The sequence below is a fragment of the Poecile atricapillus genome, chromosome Z (assembly GCF_030490865.1).
Source record: "Poecile atricapillus isolate bPoeAtr1 chromosome Z, bPoeAtr1.hap1, whole genome shotgun sequence".
NCBI classification, from domain to species: Eukaryota; Metazoa; Chordata; class Aves; order Passeriformes; family Paridae; genus Poecile; species Poecile atricapillus.
This window is the reverse complement of record NC_081289.1, coordinates 68,858,939-68,884,121: the sequence shown is the minus strand read 5'-3', so window position 1 is coordinate 68,884,121 and position 25,183 is coordinate 68,858,939. Positions and strand designations below refer to the sequence as shown.

At 37.5% G+C, this 25,183-nt stretch overlaps 1 protein-coding gene across 2 annotated transcripts in view; it reads left to right on the top strand.

Annotated features, from left to right (window-relative positions):
- Positions 1-25,183, top strand: part of SLC12A2 (solute carrier family 12 member 2) — a 53,483-nt gene that overhangs the window by 6,039 nt on the left and 22,261 nt on the right. For both annotated transcript variants that reach the window (XM_058864982.1, XM_058864981.1), the window contains exons 2-10: positions 10,196-10,315; positions 11,341-11,416; positions 11,967-12,062; positions 13,677-13,816; positions 14,609-14,719; positions 17,614-17,722; positions 18,106-18,233; positions 18,321-18,405; positions 22,512-22,672. In XM_058864982.1, coding sequence (XP_058720965.1) covers positions 10,196-10,315; positions 11,341-11,416; positions 11,967-12,062; positions 13,677-13,816; positions 14,609-14,719; positions 17,614-17,722; positions 18,106-18,233; positions 18,321-18,405; positions 22,512-22,672 — 1,026 coding nt within the window. The remainder of the gene's footprint in view (positions 1-10,195; positions 10,316-11,340; positions 11,417-11,966; positions 12,063-13,676; positions 13,817-14,608; positions 14,720-17,613; positions 17,723-18,105; positions 18,234-18,320; positions 18,406-22,511; positions 22,673-25,183) is intronic.

Sequence of the window (25,183 nt, the reverse complement as noted above, 5' to 3'; positions counted from 1 at the left end):
CGTGTGCTACTGTACAAATACTGTGTATAGTACAAAGTAGAACTTCAACAGTGATACCAAGATGAAATTAACACTTCCTTTTTTTCCCTTTATTAACAGTACCAAAAAAATTGTCACACTCCCAGTGGACTATTCCAGAGCTGGTTAAAGAGGAAGGTGCTGCAGAATTAATCTTCAGATTAACTTTTTTCCCTTTTGGTACTGCACTTGATTAGACCTCAGATGATTTTCATTCTTGAAGAACATTCTTGCAGGGGAGGAGCTTGGCAAGATCAGTATCTTGGAGTAATTTAAACCAGAGTACTACACCTTCTGTTGAATTCTTCAGATTTTTTTTCCTTAAGTCTCATGTAATACTCATTCATGAGCAACCACAAACCCATTTTCCCCACTTCTTGGTACAGGTAATAGCAGTCACACTATGGTCATTGGTTGCTACTAAGAATTTTTTTAAATAGTTGACTTCAAATTATTTGCCTTTCAGAGTTTTGAAAGCTATTCAGTTTTTGCAGTTTTAAGTGCACAAACGTTCTGCACTTCAGCATACTGATTATACCTGACAAACAAATTTATTTATGCATAAAAATAACTTTGGATGTATTATCTGTGCCTTGTAAACTTGATTGATTTAAGGATAAGGTGATAAAAAGAGTAAAGAAATTCTGAAAAATTAAAGTTCCATTTTAATAAGAAGGCTTATCTCCTGCATCTTCATTTTGTTAGTTAACTTCCCTTCTTTGAATCCACTTTGAATCCTACTTCAGATGATTCAGTTGTTTGGGTTTTTTTAAATTCAAAGAAAATAGCTGTTTCAGCTGTGAAGGAACTGTGATGCTAGATTAATGTTTCAACTTGGTCTGTCAGTCTACGTGGCAGAAAATCCTAAGACTATTCTGAGTAATACTGCTGTTGAACTGTAAGCAGTTTGGCAACTTTGGCTGAAATGTGGTGCTGTGCCAGTGCAAGTGAGTGCTTTTCTGTGTGAGCATACCAGCCCTGCTCAGTGCTGGCTCAGGGGCTGTGCTGTAGCTGCATTCACCACATCAGAGCATGACATTAAAAATTCAGGTGGCACTTAAATGATTTTTCAGGATTACTTCAATGGGCTTTTTAGTCTGTTGCAAGCCAGCAGGTAAAATGTAATTTTTCAGGAACTTACTATATTGGGGCTAGACTTCGCATCAAAATGGGATGTTTCATTAGGGTTTTACTATTGCTTCATAGATAGGGTCATTTGCTCCTGTCTCCTACTTCTTGAATAGAAACTGCACCATATTTTGCAGAAGTAGATGAAAACCAAAAGCTGTTAAGAGCAAGAATGCCTCAAATTAACCTTCATTTTGGGGTGGAGAATAGATGATTTGTGTGCTGGGTTTGGCTGTGGTAGAGTTAATTTCCTTCCCAGTAACTGGTGCTGGGTTCTGTTTTGTATCTGTGCTGGACACAGGGTTGGTAATTTAGAAACATTTTTGTTCTTGCTGAGCAGGACTTGTCAAGAGCCAAGACCTTTCCTGCTCCTCCTGTGAGGAGGCTGGGGGTGCATGGGAGTGTGGGAGGGGACACAACCAGGACAGGTGACCCAAATTGACCCAAGGGATATTCCAGGCCCTGTGCCATCAGTCTCAGTATAAAAAATGGGAGGAGAAAAGGAGTAAGGGGGCATTGGGAGTGATAGTATTTGTCTTCCCAAGTCATCATTATGTGATGGGACCCTGCTGTCCTGGAGGTGGCTGAACACCCCTGCCCAACCCCTGCCAATGGGAAACAGGGCATTAATTCTTTGTTTTGGTTGGCTTATGTGTGTGGATTTTGCTTTCCCTGTTGAACTGTCTTCACCTCAACCTGTGAGTTTTTACCCTTCAATTCTCTCCTCAGTCTCACTCATGGAGGAATGAGCAAGTAGCTGCTTGGGGATGGGCTGCTGGGCTTGAACTATGATGAGTTGGAAATCTGATGTGTCCAAAACAATATTGACAAGACTGAAATGGATTCTCTTTTGTACTTAATAGCAGAACATTGTATTTCTTGGACTGCACTTGAGTATGCCAAGCTTCTCTGCAGGAGGCTTGCTAATTGGATTTACTTCAGCTCTTATGCAATCAAGTGCTGCATCTGTTTTATTCTGGAGAGTTTCAGGCTTGTGTGTTTCATGAGAAAACTACCTGTGTTCAGAGCCTGGATCCACTTCCCTGTGAAGTGTGGTTTCTCCTTCCAGGACAGTGGATACCCAAAGGAATACTGCATTCAATGCACAGTAAGGAATAATTACTTCAGTAGATCGTTCCGGGTGCAGTGGTGGTTCTGGACAGGGTCATGATGCATCAATGCAGAAATGAAGGTGCATTCTTGAGGTGTGAAGCAGAACACATGCATTTCTTTCCCTTAGACCTAAGGGTTTGGTTGCCCCTACACTTGTGCAGGAAGTCATGCCTCCTGCAACTTTCTGTTAACCAGAACTGCAGAGACTGGAAGAGGAAGTCTGGGCTTTTTTGGGGGATGATTGGTTTTTTGGGGGTTTATTATGTTTTGTTTTTACAGTAGAAGACCATGATGACTTACTCCTTGAGAGGAAGGCCTTATTTTAGCTACAACATTTCTGGGAGTGCAGACCATAAGCACTGTGGGTCTTCCACACTGCAAAGCTACTGAACAGAGGCCTTTTCTCATTTGTTTCTAAATTTCATGGTCAGCTTGCCCATTTTTTTATACTATTTTGTGCTTATGGAGGGATGTATGAATCAAGATTTAAAGATGAGGGGATGTTTTCTTTATTTTGGAATGTGTTTTCGTTCTTTAATTAATGTTTTCACTTGGGGAAAAAAAAAGCAAATATTTTTGTTTCTGATAGGATACTGGTCTTGCATACCTGTAGATGTCAACAAAACTTTAATGCTTTATCACATGTCAGAACTGCTTCAGACAAATGTAGCCTTCAGGTAGTAAGCCTAGAGATTTGTCAAGAAAACTGTGTTCATGTAAGACATTAAAGTAGTGCTAATCTTCATAAACAAATCTCCTATTTATCCTTTTTAAGTATACCACCTTGGAAGAAAGGATTTACTCCTAAGCTGAAATCAATTGCCTGACTAAGTTTCTCGATTAAGTCGTGCTTAGTTAATACATTATACTGCATGTAAGAATTGGGAGGATGAATGGATGATTGTCCCTTTAAAAGAATTAAAGTAAAAATGGCTTTTTAAATCATTATGTATATGATACATATATGCACTCATATAAAAAACATAGTTTAATGTTTCTGTATTAAAAGCAGTGTGCAAGACAGAAATACAAGCTGATGGCGAAGACATATAGCTAATCCTTGAGTTGACATGTTAATTGCAACTATAAATTTCTTCTGTTTAAAATTGCTCTGCTGCAATCATGGTACAACACTCTTTAATTTCAGCTTAAGATAACATTAATGTTCAGTGTTTGATGCAATCTCATTTAAAATCTCTGGAAGTGGATGCCAAAGGCATTTGCTACTATATTTTAAATGTATAATTGTAGACAAGGTAATTCAGTCAAAGCATTTAAGTTTTGGTCTCTTGGCTACAAACCTGCAAAGGATTTCCTTTGATTGAGGTGAGTAACCAATAGTTGTAGCTGTTCATGTTTTATTCCAAGGAATCCCAAGTTTTAAGAACTGACTGTGTTTAATCTGGGCAATTTATCTTCTGCTGTTCTAGGTGCATTCTGGATGCCATTTAATGGCTTAGTAGGTTTTTTTTAAGTTATGACTGTAAAGACACTGGAGGAGTGGAGATGATGGCAAATTTGCTAATAGAATTTAGAATTCATTGCTGTTTTATAACCAACAAGTAAAATACCTAATATGACTGCCAAAATTTCTGAAGTGCTGTCAACAGCTATGACTGTCATTGTTGCCTGACAGTATTTGTTTTTTGAGTTAGTTCTTTAAAGAAGATGTATTCTTTAAAGAAAGTGTTAGGCAGACTGAGGTGTCTTGAACATGTCTTTGTGCCATGTTTTGTTTCCTGTGTGCTACCTGACTGGGTATTTTTTCCCCACTGGGAACAATGCTGATCAGCCAAGCTTCCCATCTAACTCCTGAATGAACACCTGAATCTGTTTTGTTAGCTTGGTAAAGTGTTTTCAACTGATAAATAATCAGGAATCTGTCAATTTCTCCAGGTGTTCTGTGGAAGACACTGGCTTTCTGAGTAGCAATTTCTGAGTGAGTGATAACTCTTGTCTGAAGTACCAAAGATTCAGACTGTTACATCTGTTCTAGGTTTTATGCTTTCATTGCTCTTTCATCACAGTGAGGCCAGTTACAAAGCGTAAGTTGAGAGTTGTGCATGCTTGTTCTTAGTTTCCATACCTGTCACCATCCTTATTCTGGCAGAGCATGACTAGTTAACAAAATACTGTCCACTCAGGCTGTTTTTTAAGAGCATGTTACCTAGAGTAAGATACTTTAAAAGTCATTACCTGTGATATTTCCTCCCTTTGGAGTTATTTCCCTTACAGGAAAAAAACCACTTGAAAACTGTCAGACTTGGCAGAGGTGTCTTCCAAGTTTAGTATTAAAAACTCACTTGTGATTTGTAGTTTATGAGCGAAGTTAGAAATAGTATCCCAGCCTCTCTTGAGTAGTGGGTTTCTGAAAATAAATGGTTACAGCAATCAATAGCCAGTGTCAGCTTGAGTCAAAGACTGGTGAAAACTTACATTTTCATCCTGTCTATATAAGTATTGAAACACTTCAGAATCTCAGGCAACCAAATCCAAGGCTTTTCTTGATAAAGGGTTTAACATAAGACTGTCTGGTGTCCCTGGACAACAATATGCTTAAAACCATTCAGTGGAGATTTAGGTGTTTTGGAAAGGAAGCTCAGTCTTCTTGATCTCTTTCACAACTGTGTAGATAAAAGCATTAAAAGATAAAAACAGCTTACCAAACTGACGATAGACAAAACCTGGGAATTTTATGATTGCAAACATCAGCATGCTCAAAAGCAATGTTTAAAGAACAGATAGATATGATACTGCTTGGTGTCCTTCAGACATTTAATACCTAGCTTATTATTTATTCTTTATCAGCATCACACTTGTACCAGTATAGACTGTTTTTAAAAGCTCTGTTGTATCAGAGGTAAACACCATAGCAGCAGGATTATTTTGTGCAGTTATTCTATGCATGAAATACATCCAGCATTTCTAAAATCTTTTATTCAGCTCCTTGGAAGTGTCACAGGTGGTGGGAGCTAGAGTCCAAAAGTTCATTTGCTCTTTCAAGGAAAAGATCTTCAGTAGTGTTTAAAAACCCTTTGAAGTGTTGCCATCATTTGAGGCAAAATGTCTAGTAATTCTTATGTAACTTGATAGCTTTATTCTGTCATTTTTATTATATCTATGCTTTGGCTGAAGTATCCTTTAATTAGAAAAGCAAAGAAGCAAAACAAATATTTATAAGCTCTTTTTTCATGTATGTTTTGAACTGTGTTAATTCTGAAAAGAGCAGGTTTTGTAACCCTGGTGTTAATAGTGTGCAGGTCTGGAGTTGGGATATTTGAGAGTATAATCTCTCCAAGTAGTGATTTTTCCTTTTTTGAGACAGATGGCATCCTGCATCTGCATCAATATATTTTACTGCTTGTTTCCCCTCCACAAAATAAGGAACATCTTAAAATGGCAATGACTACAAAGTTTACCTTTGAGAGATGGAAACAATAAATTGTGATTTTAAGGGCTAGTGAACAGGTTGGCAGTAGTGAAGGACTGCAGAAGATGTATGAAAACCTCTCACTCTTGTCAAGAAGGGTTCCTGCAAACATCCCCAACTGCAGAGCTCCTGAGATGTTGACTGGTCAGGGCACAGAATTGTTCTGTCAGTACTCCTTGGGTAAAGATGGTTCTCAAGTAGCTTCCTCTATTTTATTTTTTTTCATGTTCTCAGTAAGCATGAGAGAACTATGCTCATTATCAGAATATAGGCATGTAATCAGAATATGTATCACAATATAGGATTAGAATTCAGAATGTAAGTACAAAGCAGTTTTAAGTGTAAACAGCTTGATTAAATGTAGTGGAAGGCCATTTTTATATTTCTTTGCAGAAGCTGTAGCTTGAAAATATTAGAATCTTGATTTTTAGCATTATGATAAAATGAACTATTGAAACCAGCTTCAATACTGTATCCTGTCAAAATGAGAAGAAGCTGCTCTTGTGAAAACTTTCTAGGGAGTTTGTGTGAGAAGAACCTCATATTGCATAGCACATTTAGCATGTGCTAAACCTGTGACTGGCCAAACTTGAGGAATGGGAAAAGCAGCTAAATGCTGTAGTCTGAGGTGCTTCTCCGGCCTTCTGTTTTTGCACAGGACTAACAGCAGTGGGAGGGATTAGCTAAAGTCAACTGACTACCAGGAGCACACCAAATCAGGCAGTTCACAGTGGCAGCCTGGAGATTTAGCAAATTGTCTTACATACAAACTTGCTGGTGGTCCTGCCCTTTACTTGCGGTTTCCAAGTTGTGTTTCTTGAAAAGAAACAAGACTTCATGTGTGTTTATTCTGGTATTGCCTCATACAGTTCAACATAGCCCAAGTATATTGCCATTAAGATGGGATTTAGATAAGTTCACCACAAAAAAAAATTATGCTGCATGACATACACCGCTCTCAAGAATTGTTAAGTAAAGCAATTTTTGCTGAACTTCTTGGTGCACCAGTGTATTACAGGCTGTGTGAAAAATCTTAGATATCCTCTACCAAAATACCAAGTATTTTCTCATTACTAATCTACTTCAAATAGATGTGGAGGCTATTCACAGCTGTCACAAATAACTTATTGTTATGATCCAACACTGGAGATGCAATAGTAGATTATCTGTGTAGGAGTAGAAATTAACTGTTTCTTGTCTGAAGTTCTCTCACTGTACAATAGAATTGTCGACATATGTTATTTTTCCTTTAACAGTGCAAATGAACACCATGACTGAGTATTTTTTGATTGTTTTAAGAATTGTGTTAATAAGACTGTTTCTAATCTGAAATGCTAAACCCCCTTTTGTTTCCCCTTTTGTTACACCCCCTCCAAGTTTACAGTGTGTTAGTGTTTTTTACTGTTTATGAAGATCTTATCATACATGTATTGGCTGTTCTAAAATAGTGCTAGGGCAGTTTTTTCCATTCAGTGTCTGACTTGAGTAGAAGCATTGTTTCCTCATGAGCATGAGCATGAAAAATACTACGCCTGCTTGATTTACAGCTGAGACCACAGTGGTGCTTTCTTAATACTCCCTTAGAGGGCTGAGCTTGGAGCCTTCTGGAGTGAAATTCTTATGTGCCCACACTCTGTCATATCTGTTCTCAGTGCTGCTTTATTGGGCACCCACCAGCACCGATAACCAGGAATAACCTTTCAGTTATTACATTTTGCTTGTGCCTCAAAATATTTTCCTAAGAAATATTGCACAGTGTGGAGAGACGAGACCTACACAACAAAACTTCCCTGTGTTCACGGTGTGCAGTATCTCGGAGCTGATCTGGTAACTGATAACTCAGAATACCAGTTGTGAGCCACTGTCTCCACAACAGGCTGAGCTAGGGGCTTGTTTGAGCTCTGCAGTAAAATGTGTAGCTGCCACACGGTGGCTGAGGTTTCAAAGTGACCTTTGGGGGTCACCTTGGCGATGTGTGTGGGTTTTACTAGTACTTGGCCAGCCATGCTCACATGATGAAGTATGTGATCCTTTCTTAGACTGGATACAAGGGTATTTCTCCACCTTCTTACCAAACCTGAACTTGCAGCAAACAAACTCCAAGCTTGGTTAAAAAAAAAAATAAAATGGGGGCATTAATCACTTAGTCATATTTCACTATTTTAAGATATGAAAATACAGATTCTTCCTACCATTCCTTGATTCTCCCTGACCAGTCTTAGAGAACAGTTTTGTTATTTCTTATTACAGAATGATGCGTGTTGTTGTAATAGCAGAAGATGTTACCTAATGTTGGCAAGGTTTTTTTGGCCTAAGCTTAAAAATTGTTTAGATAATTTGAATGTGACTCCCTTTATGTAATAGTTTAAAATAGAGTTTGTTCTAAGTATAATGTGATGGCTTTCTGTGAGGAGTAAGAGTGGGTTTTAGATGAAAAAGCAGTAAGTGGTTATTCTGTCTCATGCTTGATTGGAGGTTTTGGCAGTTGTGAACATGTTTATAATCTGTGTCCTTTTTTAATGCATCTCTTTTCTCTTTGTTTCCTCCTGAAAGAAGTCATAAAGGGAGACATGCTTAGAAGGATTTTTGCATTTCATTCTGCTCTTCTAGCCTATGGTCAGCTTATCCTCTTCTGGCACAAGGCTCAGGCTTGAATAGGAGATGTTTTCTTAGTTCTGGTTCAGGCAGGTCAGCATTTCTGAAATGTAGCAGCACTGTAATTCTCTTTTTGGCCCTCACTGTTCTTCTTACCACTCTAAATGATTACAAGCCACTACTTGATTTGACTTGAGTGCCTAAATAAAAAAAATCAGCAATCAGTAGATTCATTGGCTGGTCAAAGGCTGTGCAAATCTCCCAAGAATTATAGCCATTAGTTCTTCAGGAAGGTTGCAATTCAGCAAACTGGGTAACTCCAGGTTATGTTTCTATTTTTCCTCTGTTTAGTGTATATAACGTAATATGTAATATATAATATATATAGACACATACATGAAAGAATATATGCCATTTTTTATATTTTTTTCCCCTCTTGTAATCTATTCTGGAAACAATATAATGTACTCCTTAAGAGAGTAAGCTGTTAAAGGTAATGATCTGGAAACTGATCATGATTCTGCCTAACAGTGGAAAGCTTGTGCCTTACAGTTCACCAGATGTGTTGCAGGTGTATCAGTTTCTATGAGAATTACATAATTCTGCATCAGTTGAGAGAAACACTGACATGAATCTGTGCTACTGACCTTTGGATAAGGTTGACATAATCTGTTTTTTTAAAAATCTGATTTGTATGTTTACTGCTGATTAAAAGAACATAGGGATGACAGTCTTCATGATCAACAGGTTTAGAAATATTTCCTCTGGACTCTGTGCTGAGACTGTATCTGGTACTAATGTATCAAGAGTAGAAAGAACGTGGTAAAATACCTCACCCTAACCTTTATTAGTCCTTCCCTGCATACACTTAAAGCCTTATTTTGTCTACTCTATTTTGTGTCTTAGCAAATGCAAGTTTTCCCTTTACCTTAGTGGGATGGAACCTCTAATTGTTTAAATGTTTTCTAAGACAGGGATGCAGGCTGCTTCACATTATGCTGCTTGAACTGCTTTGTTGGATGTTGTTCAGGGTCTTTCTAGTATGTCCATTCTAAATTTTTGCTGCTTTGGATAAATTAACAGCTAGGAGTGCTTCTTGCTTTCTTACAGCATGTGTAGGAAATGTTTGAGTTCAAATGTTCTGGTGTTTGCCTGGCTTGGCAAAACAAAACTGCCTTTGAAGCAAACATATATGTGTGTATACAAATATATTTTCAATTTATATTTGAAATTGAGATTTTGTGCTTTTTTTGAAGTTGAGAATTGAATTGTAAATAGAAGGCATAAGTTAGCCTTTGTCTATTGGGCTGATGTTTTCTCCCATCTGTCATCCTTCCCATTTAAATGGGGAGCAGTGTTTGGGAATAGACCTCTCTTCCCTCCTTTTCACTGAAATGCCAATCTCTCATCCTTCTTTCTGGCAGCATCACCTTACAAAGAATAGTAGAATAGTTTACAGGGAAATGAATAATTTATTTCCTGAAAAATTGATCAAATGACAGCTGCATCTGAACAACAGGAAATGCTACAGCAGAGACCTGTAACTTTTGGTAGAACAGTCTGTGCTTTCAGATTAAAAAGTAAGATTTCTTGTGCAGTTGAAATCTTCAGCTCTTTTTCTACAGATAAGGTGTTTCACTTTTTTAGGGATCTACATTTAATTCTTGAATATACTTACCACACTGGCTGTTAACAGTTTGCACTTGTAAGTTTGTTTTACATTCCCTGAAATCCAAGATGTGGGTCATGCAAGGGGCGTAAAGGAGCTGCTTAAAACTTCTGCCATGTCATTCTTCTAATTTTTCTATTTACCCAAGTAAGATTTTTTTTTTTTTTTGAAACATTAGTTTCACATGCCCACTCTGCTCTGTCAGTCACAAAAAAATACAAAATTTTTTTATGTTTTCCAAGGAGCCCTTTGAGGATGGCTACGCAAATGGTGAGGAAGGCGCACCGGCTGGAGATGCAGCTGCTGCTTACACACCTGACAGCAAAGGAGTAGTCAAGTTTGGCTGGATAAAAGGTGTGCTGGTAAGTTTGATATGTGGTTCTTCAGTTTCTTACAGGTGCTCATCCATTCTTATGGATCTTTCCAGCTACCCTCTTTTTTTGGCAGGCATTGTGATAGTGTAATATAAAGATTATATGTATGAGAAGTGTGATAAATGCCATCATTTTAGGAAGGGTTGCTCCTGTTTCAGCTGAATTTTAAGGCAGTAAATACTTCAGGGCTATAAGTTCTTAAGCGTGTATGGTTTCTTAGCACAGGTTTTAAGAGTTTTTACATTGCATAGTTTCCAAGAAGGAAAAAGATACTGTAGTAGAAAAATATATACTGGACTTCTGTGGTTTGGAGAGGTCCTTATCTCCTTTTTTTGTAGGCTTGATATCTTACTCTTTAGATAAGAGAGACCCCCAAGATCTGGTTTTAGTCTCCTGTCTAAATTCTGTACAATGTAAACTCCATTTTTATTGAGATCTAAGAGTTGTAAATACAAGGATTAAAAAAAAAAAATGCACACCTCTCCATCCTGTTATTTTGCAGCGGTAAGATACAAAAGTTATAGAAATGGAAAGTTGCAGCAGAGTTTTTGTTATTTTAAAAAGAGTAAGTTATTTAGTAGGGTATTACTTTACTGCATGTTTTTTTTGAGATAGAGATTTGTGAGTAATACAGACTGGAATTGTAGACCTCACAGTCATCATAGACTTCTGTTTTATTTTAAATCATGTATTTTGTAATGTGAATTTTGGATCTTAAAGGTTAGGGTCTAAATCTAAATTATTATTATTGTTTGCTTAAGAGATACTGCAAGTATCAGACATTGAAATACTCTTAACTCTGTATTTAAGGTAGTAACTTTTTAATCATATTTAAGTCTCCTTTTTAAAATTAAATTTAAACTTGTATAATAGCATCATATTCTTGTGAAATAATTTGAAAAGTGAGGAAATAGAACAAGATCATTTCAAGAACATTAAAAATTGTAATGAATAATTAGTGAAAATGACTGCTGATGCAAGAACTAATCTATGTTAAATTTGTTTTATCCTAGGTACGATGTATGTTAAATATTTGGGGTGTGATGCTCTTCATCAGACTGTCATGGATTGTAGGACAAGCTGGGATAGGTATGGGTACTAATGCTTTAATTTTATTTCAATGACTTTCAGATGTGATCCACAAGAGGTGTTGATCCTGAGCTTTTACTTCAAACTGGAATAGGAAATTAACCTTAATATTGCCAATTTTTATGATAATTTATCCTTACCCAGAACTTCAGTTACTTAGACTTTCATTTAGGTACAAGACAAGTATTTTATAATTGACATTTGTAAGTCTTCAGTGGAACTGTAAAGATAAACTTTTGATCTCTGGTTATTAAAACCTGCATATAGACTGTGTAGTGAAAAAAGGAATTATTTTCAGAGGCTTAACTTTGGGCTGATCTGCAAAAAGCCTGTGTTTCCTTTAATCTTTAGACTACAGCTCTTACCTTGCTGATTTAAGAGGCTTGGCCCAGTTTTATTTGTATCCTGAGAGGGGAAGAGGAAGCCTCTTGCTTGAAAGTAAATTTGTGTTGTATTTGCAAGACTGAGTATTTAACTGAAATTAAGTTGAAGGTTTGTACTCTTTAATACTGCTGGGCTTACAGTGTTTTTTCACTTCTTTTCCCAAAAGGTCTGTCTGTCTTGGTTATTGGAATGGCCACTGTTGTGACAACTATTACAGGACTGTCTACTTCAGCAATAGCCACAAATGGGTTTGTAAGAGGAGGTAATGATATTTTCATCAAGTTTTTAAAACTTTCCTCACTCTGGAGTGCACTCTTTAATGTTGCCGAGGAACAAAGTCTTCCTTGTGTTCTGTATAAGATGAAACAGTCATGTAACCAACAAAAAGTCAATAGGTAGCCTACTAATTAGGTTTGAACTAGTATGTTGCATTTCTGCTGTAAAAGAAAATTTATTGGTGTAAATTTTCATAATACAAACATTTTTAAGGATACATATTCAGGAATGAGTAGAGCCTTAATATTCTCCTGAGCTGCACTGGTTGGTTAAGAGTGTGCTTTTATGATGTGTTCATGTCCTGAAATAAACCTTCACACAGGTAATTCTCCAAACTCTCTGTTAGCTCCAGCTTTCCTGAGGGTGGTGATTTTCATTCTCTTCCATGGTTTATGTGGTGTTGTCAGCTATTTTTGGAAATGGTTGGTGTCTCTGACACAATCAAAGTGCTTCATGTCATTACAAGACTGCTGCTAGGAAAAAATATGGTGGAATTAATGTAGGAACTTAGAAAACTATCTTCATTAAGATTAAGAATGAAAAGCCTCACTATCACAAAGTAAACAGACCTAATGGGAAAGATCAGCTGTGAGAGTGTTAGCATTATGTCAAGCTTAGTTTCTAAATGCCCTTTCTGTTTTTTAATTCCATTATGTATACCAGGTATTCCCATTCATATAGGAACTTTATTTTTTGTTGTTGTTTTTAAGCCACTCTTGAAAAATAGTACTTCACTAGAAAATTTGAAGTGCTGAATTGAAAGAACTGTAGAATTAGATAGAAACAATTGTTCCTAGGAAAATATTATAGTACAGTAAGATCTTTTTTTTTACATAAGAAATATAGAGTATGGCCAAGCTGAGTCCATATGTAGGATTTGCACAAGAAGTCTAATGCAGTGAAATTAAGCATTTTCTGTTGCAGACTTTTAACATGGACTCAGTTACTTCAGACTGGAGCTGGAGGATTTTCTTGCTTCTAGAAAGCTTAGACTCAAGTTTGAGAAATATGCCTTTGCTACATTTTCTAAACTTTACTTTGCTGTAATACTACAGATACTCAGATTTTCATTTGTTATGTGGGATTTGAGATGTTGTTTTTGTCCAGCTCAGAAGTGCGAAGAGCAGGCTCTCGAGAGTCCCATTGGAGGACAGAAAATTCCTTCAACAGCAGAGCTTTTAGAAACATGTCTGGGAAGTTTGGAACTTCAGTGGGTTTATTACAGTCTGCTTTGCCAGTTTCTTGACCTTGACTCCACAAGTGCTTTGAGCAGTTTGAAGTTAAAATCCCAGTTATGCTGCAGTGTGTGTTTTACAGCTTTTTAACCATAGAAATGGTTGCATACCTGAATAATATGATGTGGTGCATGAGTCATGGTTATTTCCAACTGATCTCTTTTCCTAAGAACTTGAAATACATTCCTGAGTCCTCAGCACATCTGTCCCTAAAATACTGAGTTAAGGGTTATTTTCTAATATATCAGGGAATAAAGAGTGAGTAGATTCTGGCCCATGTAAATGTTAAATTGCTGATAACTGTCTGTTTTGGGCTCTGTCATATAGAGGACTTCTTTGTCAATTGTATTTTTTTTTTCTTTCAGGAGGAGCATATTACTTAATTTCCAGAAGTCTGGGGCCAGAGTTTGGTGGTGCCATAGGTCTGATTTTTGCATTTGCCAATGCTGTGGCAGTGGCAATGTATGTTGTTGGCTTTGCAGAGACAGTTGTTGAGCTACTCAAGGTACAGTGGATGACAATGCTTATATTGATTTTACTTCACATATAAAGTTCTATACTTCATATAGAACGTTTGAGTATATAAAGTACATACTTAATATGTCAAGTTAAAAGATTATCCTTGGTTTTTGATTCATCTAATCATAAAATGGTGTGGTTTGGAAGAGACATTTCAAGGTCACCTAGTCCATCTCTCATCCAGGTAGAATCACAAAATGGTTTGGGTTGGAAGGGACCCTAAAGACCACCCAGTGCCAGTCCCTGCCATGGGCAGGGACACCTTCCACTATCCCAGGCTGCTCCAAGCCCCATCCAACCTGGCCCAGGACACTTTCAGGGATCCAGGGCCAGCCCCAGCTTCTCTGGGCACCCTGTGCCACCACCCTCGCTGTAAAATGTTTCTTTCTTACATCTAGTCCAAATCTGCCATCTTTTAGTTTAAAATCATTATTCCTTGTTCTGTCACCACAAGCTCTATCCAGAAGTCTGTTCTCTTCTTTCTTGTAAGCTCCCTTTAAATATTAAGTGATTGCAGTAAGGTCTCCCTGGAGCTCTCTTTTCTGCAGGCTGAACAGCCCTTAGCGTTTCCATTTGGAAGATTCATAGATTTAAAAACAAGGCAAAACCCAAATTACTTGTGTCCTTAAAGGGAATTTACAATCAGTAAATTCATGGTTAACTACTTATTCGCAGCTTAACTACTGATAAGTTATAGTGAATAGAATGCTGTTCTTTAGTAGGGAAGGTGGTTATCTGATGATGTATATGACTCTGTGTTTTTTGTTTGTTTTGCTAGGAAAATGGAACATTGATGATCGATGAAATGAATGATATCAGAATCATAGGGGCTATCACAGTGGTTATACTGCTGGGCATTTCCATTGCAGGAATGGAGTGGGAAGCAAAAGTAAGGAACTCCCATCTTTTTTTTTTTTTTTATATTCTCCATAATTTTGACTCTGTTTTTGTACCTTAGCTGTCTGACTTATTTTTAGTATATTCAGTATTGCTTGATGGTATGTTAGAAGTCACTTTTATGCAGTAGCTCTTGGTCTGGCACTAGCATGTGCAGCTCTGAGCAGCATTTCAGATCTTAAACCACTTCACTGGAAGCTTAAGCATCTATGAGAACCTAAACTCCAGCATAATCCACTCTTAATGACATTGTCAAGTAGATTAATGGTATTTCCATCTTCTGGGCAATTACACCACAAGAGAAGGTAAGAAATTCAGCTCTGGAATTTTCCCTTACTGTGAACTTGAGGATGAAAAACACAGTGCTGGTACCAAAGCCAATCTAGAACTGTGCTCAAATGCAGTACCCTTCCTTTCTCTTCCATTCTCTTCTGGTTTGCTTTTCAGCTGGAAGCAGCCAAACAGTGGGATGCATTCACTAGACCCAGCATGGAGAAGGGGTTTGAATGTTGGTGGTGATGAATGGTGTAGGAGGGAAAACCTCCTTCCCTCATCTTGTGGCTGCACAGTCTCAAGTCAGCTCTGACTGAAGAGATCTTAAAGTACCTTTAAATGAGAAGTTGCTTTACCAGTTTTCTACTTGGCATTATGAGACAGTTTAGCTTGCTCTCTCTTTCCTGCACCTTGTAGTCTTTTTCTGAGTATCTGTCCATTAAAAAAAAAAATAAATTGAGAAGCAAGCCTATCACTGGGGCTTCCTTCCCAGCTTATATTTGTATCACAATAGCACCTGTTTTCTGCACTGAGAGGCAATGTTGTTGCAGCTGAAGGAACCTTTTCATGAAGTATTGTAAGTTTCTTATGCTCCTGCATCAAGATGATGGTATTGAAAATTGAGAGAGGGTTTTTGATCGTTGCTTCCAAGAAATAGGTATCCTAGAAGAAGTGAGTGAAGATCAAGTGCATTGCTTTGGTCTGCTGGGGAGAAAAGAAACTTACAGAAACTGATTTTGGCATGAACTTCTAAATGGAACTTCTGCAAAACTGTTTACCTTTCTCAAGTAGGCCTTGACTGTCTATAACTTGAATTTGTGCAGTCTTTATGCACCCAACTGCAAACAATGCTGATCTCTTTATTCTGAACTGTTTTGAAAGAATTATTTGTTACTAATCCTCTGGCCTCTGACACTTGAAATCACAAGGAGTATCATGGTTTTGCTGTGTAGCATGAGCAGTTATATAACAATAATTTGCATGAAAAATAATGCTTCTACATCAAACCTGAATTGTGGTATTACTGCAGTGGTATCCTTATTTTAGGGGTAGCTTTCAAAAGTCCTATCCTCAGTGTAAAAGTCAAGACCTGGGTTCTCTGTCATGGAAGGAGGCAAGTGGGAGCAATGAGAGGCAACTGAACCTGTCAAACAAGTATTTCATGTGTGCTAACATACAGCTCAGCAGAGCTAAACAGTAATGTCTCTTATTCTTGATCTGTGGTGTTCTCCTATGCCTTAGCCATGTCTTAGAGAATGGCTTGGAAAATGGAGCAGGGGAATCTATAATAATGCCTTAGAAATAGATCTAAAAGTGAGAGGAGACTGGGATTCTGGGGAAGTTTGCTTTAAAAAATGGCGTTTCAGAGTTTGTGGTGTCTACTGCTCAGCTTCTTGTGTTGAAGTTTTAGAAGCCCATTCTTTCAGACTTTGGAATTTAAGTAAGTTATGCAGCAAACATCTCTAGCTTCAGGAAGAAGCCTAGGTGAATTACTGGAGAAATCCACTTGTGGCAATTGCTGTGTGATAACTTCATCTTTATGTTTGTCTTACTGAAGACTTCTGTAAGCACCCAGCTGTATCCTTACACCTTTCACCTATCCTTGAGGCTTTACAAAGATTTAAATTCAGGGCACAAACTGTTTTCTTCAGGTGGACTTCTAAATCTGCTCCAGGCAGTTTTGCTCTGTTTATCACTGTTCACCCTGTTTTCTTGAGAGGCTGTGTGAACTGAAAACTTTGTTTTATAGGCATCAGCAATGCCACAATGAGCTGAATTTTAACTCATGATTCTAGGCCTAAAAGAGGTCTGTGAATAGCTTCCTCCAAGCTATTGGCATTCCTTTCTAAGGAATCAAATGTTAACCCAAAAGACAACAGCTGTGTCATTGCTTATTTAAATGGAACTATCCCTACAGTGCCTAGATTTATCTTTGTTCACCCTTTTCAGGTGTTGGATGGTTTAAAGTACTTCTTGTTCAACTTGTGGGTCTTATAATAATTCTGTGGAAAAGTGACTAAAAATCTACATCATAATAAAAGAAGTCTCCAAACTAGGAATTAACAAGTAGTTGTAGTTTGCAGTTTAATTTCCTAAGGGTTGAGAACACAAGAATGTAGCAAAATAACCTTGTTCCTTGCAAAAAAATAGGAAACAAAAGCTGTTTGATTCTGGATGCAATAAAATTTTTAGAAAGTATTACAATCTAAAGTATAAGACAAACTATGACCATGGCTAATAACACAATAATAGCATTTTTGTTGCATTTGGCTATTTTCATGTGACTTTCTTGAATCTCCTCAAATGCATTCCTTCTGGAATGCTCATATATAGAGAAAATAGTCCTTCTAAGTATTTTTTCTTTAGAAGTATAATTTTGAGGCATTTGGTAATAATAAACCTTTTTGATTAGGCATAAAACATGGAAATTATTCTTCTTAATTTTAAATCCTTGTACACGTTCTCTCCAGCTTTCCTCATTTTTTTGCAGAGTACATTCTGAGAAGGTGAAGCTGAATTTGGAATCAAGTAAACATTTACATTTTATAGCACAGCACCTGATAGTGTGAAAAGAACAAGTCCTCCTTTCTGACAGCAGTCATTGTGTTTCAGGCACAGATAGTCCTGCTGGTGATCCTCATAATTGCTATTGGAGACTTTGTCATTGGAACATTTATTCCTCTGGACAGCAAGAAGCCCAAAGGTTTCTTTGGTTATAATGGTATGTTGGAACAGTTTACAGTATGGTAAACAGTACCTTTTTTTTTGCAAAATAAGCTGTTACAAATTTAATTAAATATCTAATATACCTTATAGTCCTGCTTAGCTGTGAAGACTTTTTTGCTGATTTCTTCAGATTTCTGTAGTTGGGTCAAAACTTGACCCAACTTATTTGCTTAATTTTGAAAATATATTAAGTTTTAAAAAGCTGGATTTTACTTTTGGACTTTGAGTTGAAGTGATGAGTTAGGGCTCAAATGTTCTATACTTAGTTTTAAGAAGTTCCTGTGTCAGCTTTTTTATTGGTCTGGTAGTGGCTGGAATGGGTTAATAAATACTTCAGCTTCCATGTGGATATTGACCAACTTAAATCTTCTCCTGCAGCCGACATATTCATGGAGAACTTTGGACCGGATTTCCGACAAGAAGAAACTTTCTTTTCTGTATTTGCTATTTTCTTCCCTGCTGCAACTGGCATACTTGCTGGTGCAAATATCTCGGGGGACCTTGCGGTAAGTAGTGAATTAAAAACATTCTTCACAACCACTCGAGTGTGCATTGACCTCTGTCATCACTGTCCACTGACATTTTTCTTTCAGGATCCTCAGTCAGCCATACCTAAAGGAACGCTGTTGGCCATCTTAATCACTACATTGGTTTACGTAGGAATTGCAGTATCTGTAGGTAAATAGAGAATGTTTTTAACTTTATCGTTTCACGTTCGTTCCGAGGGTGTATTTTGATATGGTTTTATGTAATTTGTTATGTAAAGTTGTTGTGTAATTGACGTGGGAAAGTAATAGCCAAAGGTTTCTGCTTTTTACTGTTGGGAGATTGTTTTCAGGTGGTTTTATAATTTTGTGAAATGGCTGATGCTTTTATAAGAGAAGTGGCTGCTTCAGACTAAAGATGACAAAAGACTTCTATTAGTGTTTCCTCATTTGTTGTGGTTATTTACATTAAAGGATTTACAGTTTAGCAGTGGGATAATCCTTGGATTAGAAAACATGTTTTCAGGAAATACCCACTGAAAAAACACCTGTATTGTTTTGAGGATTATGCTAATCAGCCCTTTACCTGCAGTGAGCTGTGGGATGATCAGACAGGACTGTGGTGAGGATGCTTCAGCAGTAATTCCCCAGCTGAGGGAGGAGACCAAGAAAGGCCTTCAGTTCTCTCAGCCCACTTTTGAAATTGTCATGTTCTTGTGTAAAGAGGAGAAATAATCACAGACTGATCTGAGTCTTTTCTTTCTAGTCTTTCTCACCCCACAGTTGTTTGGAATCCTCTGTAGAAGTCACCTTGGGGTTGATAGCAATTTTGCTGTAGAGCACCAGTGGTTAACTACGTTTTTCCCACACATAAAGTAATTCTATTAACCTTAAGATTACAGGATTGTAATTGAATCATGCACATTTCTTGCCTGTGATTGGAAATCACATAGTCATACAAACCAGTTTCTGACAGCATAATAATTTTTCTTACATGAAAGACCTTGTTTTATAATAGCTGTGGTGCTTTTTGAATGAAATTCTCATTTACAAGAGTACCATTGATCTTACCACTAATGATACTTCCTTTCCAAAGATACCAATCTTGCTAGTCTGCCACTGTTGGCTAACGTGGGAGTGTAGCTCTGCCAAATAGTTGCTCTGTAGTGATTGTGCTTTATGCAGCATAATGGGCTACACTCATTTCCTAATTAAATTGACTGTGTAGACCTCTTGCTACCAAATTTGAGTCCTTTGGAACCTCAACCTACACAAGACTAAAATTGTTGTTAATACTCGCTTATTAATGGGACACTTTGATCAGCTTCCAAACATGAGAAATGGAATATAAAAGTTGACAAAAGAAGCAGTTTGCAAAACCAACTGGACGTGAAATTGTTTGATTCATCAGAAATGTTCTGCTCTGTTAAGCTTTGAATTCTGCTAGTTAGAAAAAAGGCATCAGGAGTTGGAGATGGGGTAAAATGTAGCTGCTTTTGAGGCACTGGATTAGGAATATTGGGCAACTACAAAACTTTTATTCCTTTCCCAGAAGAGTGGTAAGCAAGACACTAAAGATTTGAAGTGGCTAGCAATTGTGGTAGAGCAGTTGTATCTGGAAAGAGGAGGATGTTCTGAACTTACCTCTCTATTTGCATGCTCTGTACTAAGTAAGAGGGCTAAATTGAGTAGAAAAGGCTGAAAAAAGGAAAATTGCTGATCCTGCTGCTAGAGCTAGTCAGCTATTTCAAAAAGATAACTGTGAGACATAGGTATGCAGTTTCATAATTTAGCAAAGGACAAATGCAGACATGCAGGTGGCATGAGGAGGCAGATTTCACAGGCAAATTCGCATCAAAAATCTTGGAAGACATATTTCAAAGAACAACATTTATTGCTTTAAAAACAAAGGAAGTTCTAACAAAAAAAAAAAAAAGCCGAAGTCCTGAGTAGCATTAAGACCTGCTTCCTGTAGTTATGAAACTAAAACTAATCAACAGGAGCCAAACTGTATGTGTTTACAGAACTAGTAAAATTAAACACTCTGAACTGCAGTCTAAAGGGCTGTAATACCCCTGGTATCACATATTAAGGAGATAACTTGATAGACATGGCTGTAAACTTTCTCATCCTTAAAGCATGGCAAAGCTCTATTTGACTTTGGCAGAAACATGCTTATAAATGCCTGTCAGAAGGTGAAATGTTATTTTCATGGGAGGCAAGACCTACAGACTTTAAGGGAAAATGCTGCCAGAATAATATAAATAAATGAAGCCTTTTTTTTCTGAATGAGTGTTACAGAAAGTAACATTTATTATTGTTGCTTTTATCTAAGTGTCTTCTGCTGAGAACAGAGCCTGCCTGCTGGCTTCTGTTCTTCATTCTCTCAGAATAAGACCCACATTGAGTTTGTTCCTACTGCTATGTCTCTTTCTGCCATATTTTGATTCCATGTCTGAAAGTCCTGCCAAACCAGCTGATTTTGAACTTTGAGAAAATGAGGAAGAGGAGGGCTGTGATTGTGCACTGTAGGTATTTAATGAGTTGTTCAGTATAATGGGTCTGCCACTGCAATCTGTCACAAAATGTTATTTACAAATAATTCACCTGAGAAATGTGTTGTCAGATCCATTATATAGTGCTTGAGTGGCTGGGGTAAATACTTGTGTAATGAAGAAGGAGAAACATTTTCCTCTTACAGAGCTTTTTAATCCCAGATAAACAAGAAAACCATAAAAAAGCCTCAGCTCCTCCCCATACTCAAAAAGAAAAGCTCAAGAAAGTGTTTAACTTAGGAAACTTTTTGGTAGTTTAACCAATTAGGCATAATAAGTAACTAAAAAAGAAATGAGGAGTGGAAGGATTAATTAATGTCCACCTGCTGGGACCAGATGTTGCTGTGGGCTGTTAATCAAGTTCTGATGGCTCACAGCAATTTAAGTACAGTATAGATAATTAGGAATTCATTTTCCCCATGGAAGAGAGACAACATACGTAGATGCCTAGGATTATTACTGAATAAACTTGCAGCAGATCTATGCCTTCTTCTTTACTTTGCAAGTAGTGATTTTTCCTTAGCCATCATGGGGTTCTGTTGCAAGGCAGTTCTTGTCCTTCAGGTTCCTAAAAGATTAAAATAAGGGAGTTCTATTAACTCTGTAGGCTTTTCCCCACTTCTTGTTTAGTTCCTATTCCTTGAGATATTTTCCCAGTGTTCAAACAGTTTGCTTACCTTTACTATTAGACCACAGAATGTTAAATAGTACTTAGGCTGATCTACTTTTTGTCATATATGAGAAAAAAGAACCTTGAAAACTTAGTGGTATTTTAGTACTCTTTAGTTTTTATTAATACTTACAGGCTGAAATGCTGGTTTCTCCAAATTAAAAGGAATCATAGATGGAACTGAAGACAGTAGTTAAGGTGATGATTATAAAAGAATGTGGGAGAAATAGTACTCTGTTTTTCACCAAGAAACCAACTGAAGAATACCGTGGTCACATAGGGCATGGCTTATTTAAATATTGGGAAATGGCTTGCAACAGGCTTTCATGAAACTTAGGGGTTTTTTTAATGGCTGAGTCAGATTGACAGAAAAAAAACCAACTGCAACAGAAATGGTACCTGTCTGCAAGCATTTATACACACAAAACAAATCTGCACTCCTCTAGGGAAAATGACCAAATGAGAAAGTATAAAGTTATAAAATTATAACTTTAAAGTTCAAAAACTATGAATTGGCTTGGGTTGGAAGACACCTTAAAGATCATCCAGTGTCACCCCTGCCATGGGCAGGGGCACCTTCCACTATCCCAAGCTGCTCCCAGCCACATTGTCCAGCCTGGCCTTGGACACTTCCAGGGATGCAGGGGCAGCCCCAGCTGCTCTGCTCTGTGCCAGTCCTGTCAAATCAAGTGCTGTTGTATAATACTGACTTCAATTCAGAAGCTATTTGGAAGCTCACACTTCAGAGAAATAGTATTTTAAGCTAAAATTGTGCTCTTAAACTTTTGCAGGTCTACTGACATAATTTTCCTCTGTGCTAAAACTTTTTGTTTCTTCCTACAATCAGATATTTTAAAAAACTAAAAATTGTTTCAGCCAAGGGAGCATTTGTTTTGTTTGTATTTGTTCTTCATAGTGAAGCTAGGCTTAGTATTGTAGTGTGTTAAAAAACCAAATGCTGTGTTTTAATGTTGCTCTGTGAGATTATGCTTTTATAAAAAGGAATTAACACATATCCTTAAATTCGGGTTCAGTTTGTTAAAGCTTTGTTTTTTATTGTTGTGTCTGTTGTAGGTTCCTGTGTAGTTCGAGATGCCACAGGGAATGTTAATGACACCATTGTCACCGAGCTGACAAACTGCACTACTGCAGCCTGCAAACTAAACTATGACTTCTCATCCTGCCACTCTCAGGCAGGGCCAGGGTGTCACTATGGGCTGATGAACAATTTCCAGGTATAAAACTTCCTCCTTAATCTCTTTGTTTGGTTTTGTGTTTGGTTGGGGGTTTTTTTTTGGTTTTTTTTTTTTGTTGGTTTGGTGGTTTGTTTGTTTGTTTTTGTTTTTTGTAGGGGCTTTTTGTGGGTTTTTTTGTGGAGTTTTTTTGTGGGATTTTGTTGGGTTTTTTTGTTTGTTTGTTGATGGTTCTGATCGGATTTTTTTGGTTGGGTGGACAGGGTTTTTTTGTTGTTGTTGTTTTTTGTTTGTTTTGTTTGTTGTTCTGACAGCATTTGTTTGGTTTTTTCCTTGGATTTGTTGGCTTGGGGTTTTTTAAGTTGCTTATTAGGATAAGTCATAGGCTAAATATGCTCATCTCCATAAATACAAATTTTATCTGGAATATGTTAGGTGCATGGTACACTCTAGCTGGTATGCAAAAGAATGTGTACATGTTGAAAACTCTTAGGTGTTTATATGCAGGTGGTATAAATATTTACACTTTTTCTGAGTAAATTGCTTAGATTTAGGTGGTGGTGCTTTCTTTGACCTGAATGTCATCATTCACTGGTAGGGGTAAATATACTAATTTTTCAGTAATGATGCTGAGTAATCATAAGTAGTATCTGTCAGTAATTTTCTTGCTAAATTTTAAAGTTTTTTTAGACAATATGCTGGTTTATGTGTTTATCACAGCATCTTCTTTAATGGTAATAAGGTCATGAACTTTAATTAAAAATGATGTTACAGTATTTAAAAATCCTCCACAAGTTAAGGGGTAATTCATAGTCTTTCACCACAGCCAGCTGGGTTGTTCATGAACTACTGGTGAGGGTTTGAAAGAATCCAGGGAAAATGAACTTACTGCCCACTGACTCCAGACTGCTTTGTGGTAGTACCATCTTTGCCAAAAGTTTTTCTAACAGGTGGAGAAAAAGTTGGCCAGAGATTGAGCTGAAATACACTGATGAAATTGTTATAGTGGAATAATGTGACTATCTTGTGTGATGCTAACTTTGTTGTTGTTCAGGGAAAGTTGGAATTGCTCTTGTGGGATTGATAAATTTGCAAAAAATCTGATGACTTTGATTGTTTAAGCTCAAAAGAGCCAACATATTTTCAGATGTACAGCTGTGACTAGCCTCTAGCTGGTTTCCTCTGATTGTTTTTAAGTCATAACTTTTGTAAGGTTCTTAACATAAATGTTACTTGTACTCACAGAATATTTCTGCCTCACAAATTGTTCTTGCTTCTCTCTGTGGAAAAAAGAGTCAATTAGGAAGAGTCACTTTTTAAGGCCAAAGACAGCACAGAGAATGCAGTGCCCCTCACACCCCCGTGCTTTGTTGTAGTTTTGGAAACCAATGTGAAATTTCATTTTTCTAATACCCAGTGACGCTCTCCCTTGCTGTTTTTTCTCTCACCCTCGCAGCTTTTGCTGTGCATTTCTGAGAAGAGTCTGATTCTGTCTTCTCAGCAGGTGTCAGAAGGAAAATGTTTGTATGAGAGGCTGTTTATCTAACGAGAAACTTGTCCAGTTCATAATTGAACTGCTCACAAGTTGATATTTCTGATTGTTAGGTGAGATTATTTTTTTTCATATGCAGAGCATGGTGTGTGTGGGAAGGGGAGTGTCCAAGCTTGTGCACTTCTCAAGATCAGACTTAAATCTCTTCTCTGTAAATAACAGAACAAATACTGCACAAATTAAAATTAATCCCTAAGGTGAGGGAAGATGGTTGTATTTCTCTTCCAGCTGGTAAACAGGGAGGTTCTGGGGCAGAAAGTGCCAGTTTGTGTTCACAGTGTAATAGCTTTATCGCTTCAGGACACTTTGTGCTGCTCTCAGTTCTTCTGACAAAGAATTGATCTGAAGTTCTGCTGGGGCAGCTCAGGGTTTGGGTGTGTTCAGGCAGCAGATGGATGCCTTGTAGTATGATTTACCTGTGGAAATCTTAATGTGAGAAACTCTAAATGAGGACAATAGGTGAGACAGGCTCAGTCAAACCTGCCTAGGAAGACCATCTTTAGTTTTTTTTACAGTCAGTGAGTTACAGGTCCTCACAGGCTTCTGATACATCTGTTCAGTGTCAGTGGTTATTCTGTGCTCAGGCTGTCACCTGGAAGAAGAATATTTTCAAAAATTTGTTCTGGGCTCTATAATGTCAGCCTAGAGCTTCCCAGCAAAAAGTTACAGCTTTGGGTAATTAAAATGCAGATTTTTTTTGTTTCAACTTTGGATGAAGGTTGAAAGTAGCATGAAACTCATTTGTTTGCCCCTGAGTGCTGAACCAAGGAGCTAAATGTGCAAAATACAGTATTTCATGACCCCAAATGTTTGAAATTTGGCAAACTCCCTTAACTGTAAATGCCAGGCAAACACACCGAGTTCCTTATCAGCAGGAACTGTATGTCTGTGTCAACGCACCAGTGGTTACAGGGCCACTCTGCCCTTTTTTCCACAGTTTTGTAGGGATGAAGATGTCAGTGCTATGGGTTAGCACTTTCTGCCCCAGAACCTCCCGGTTT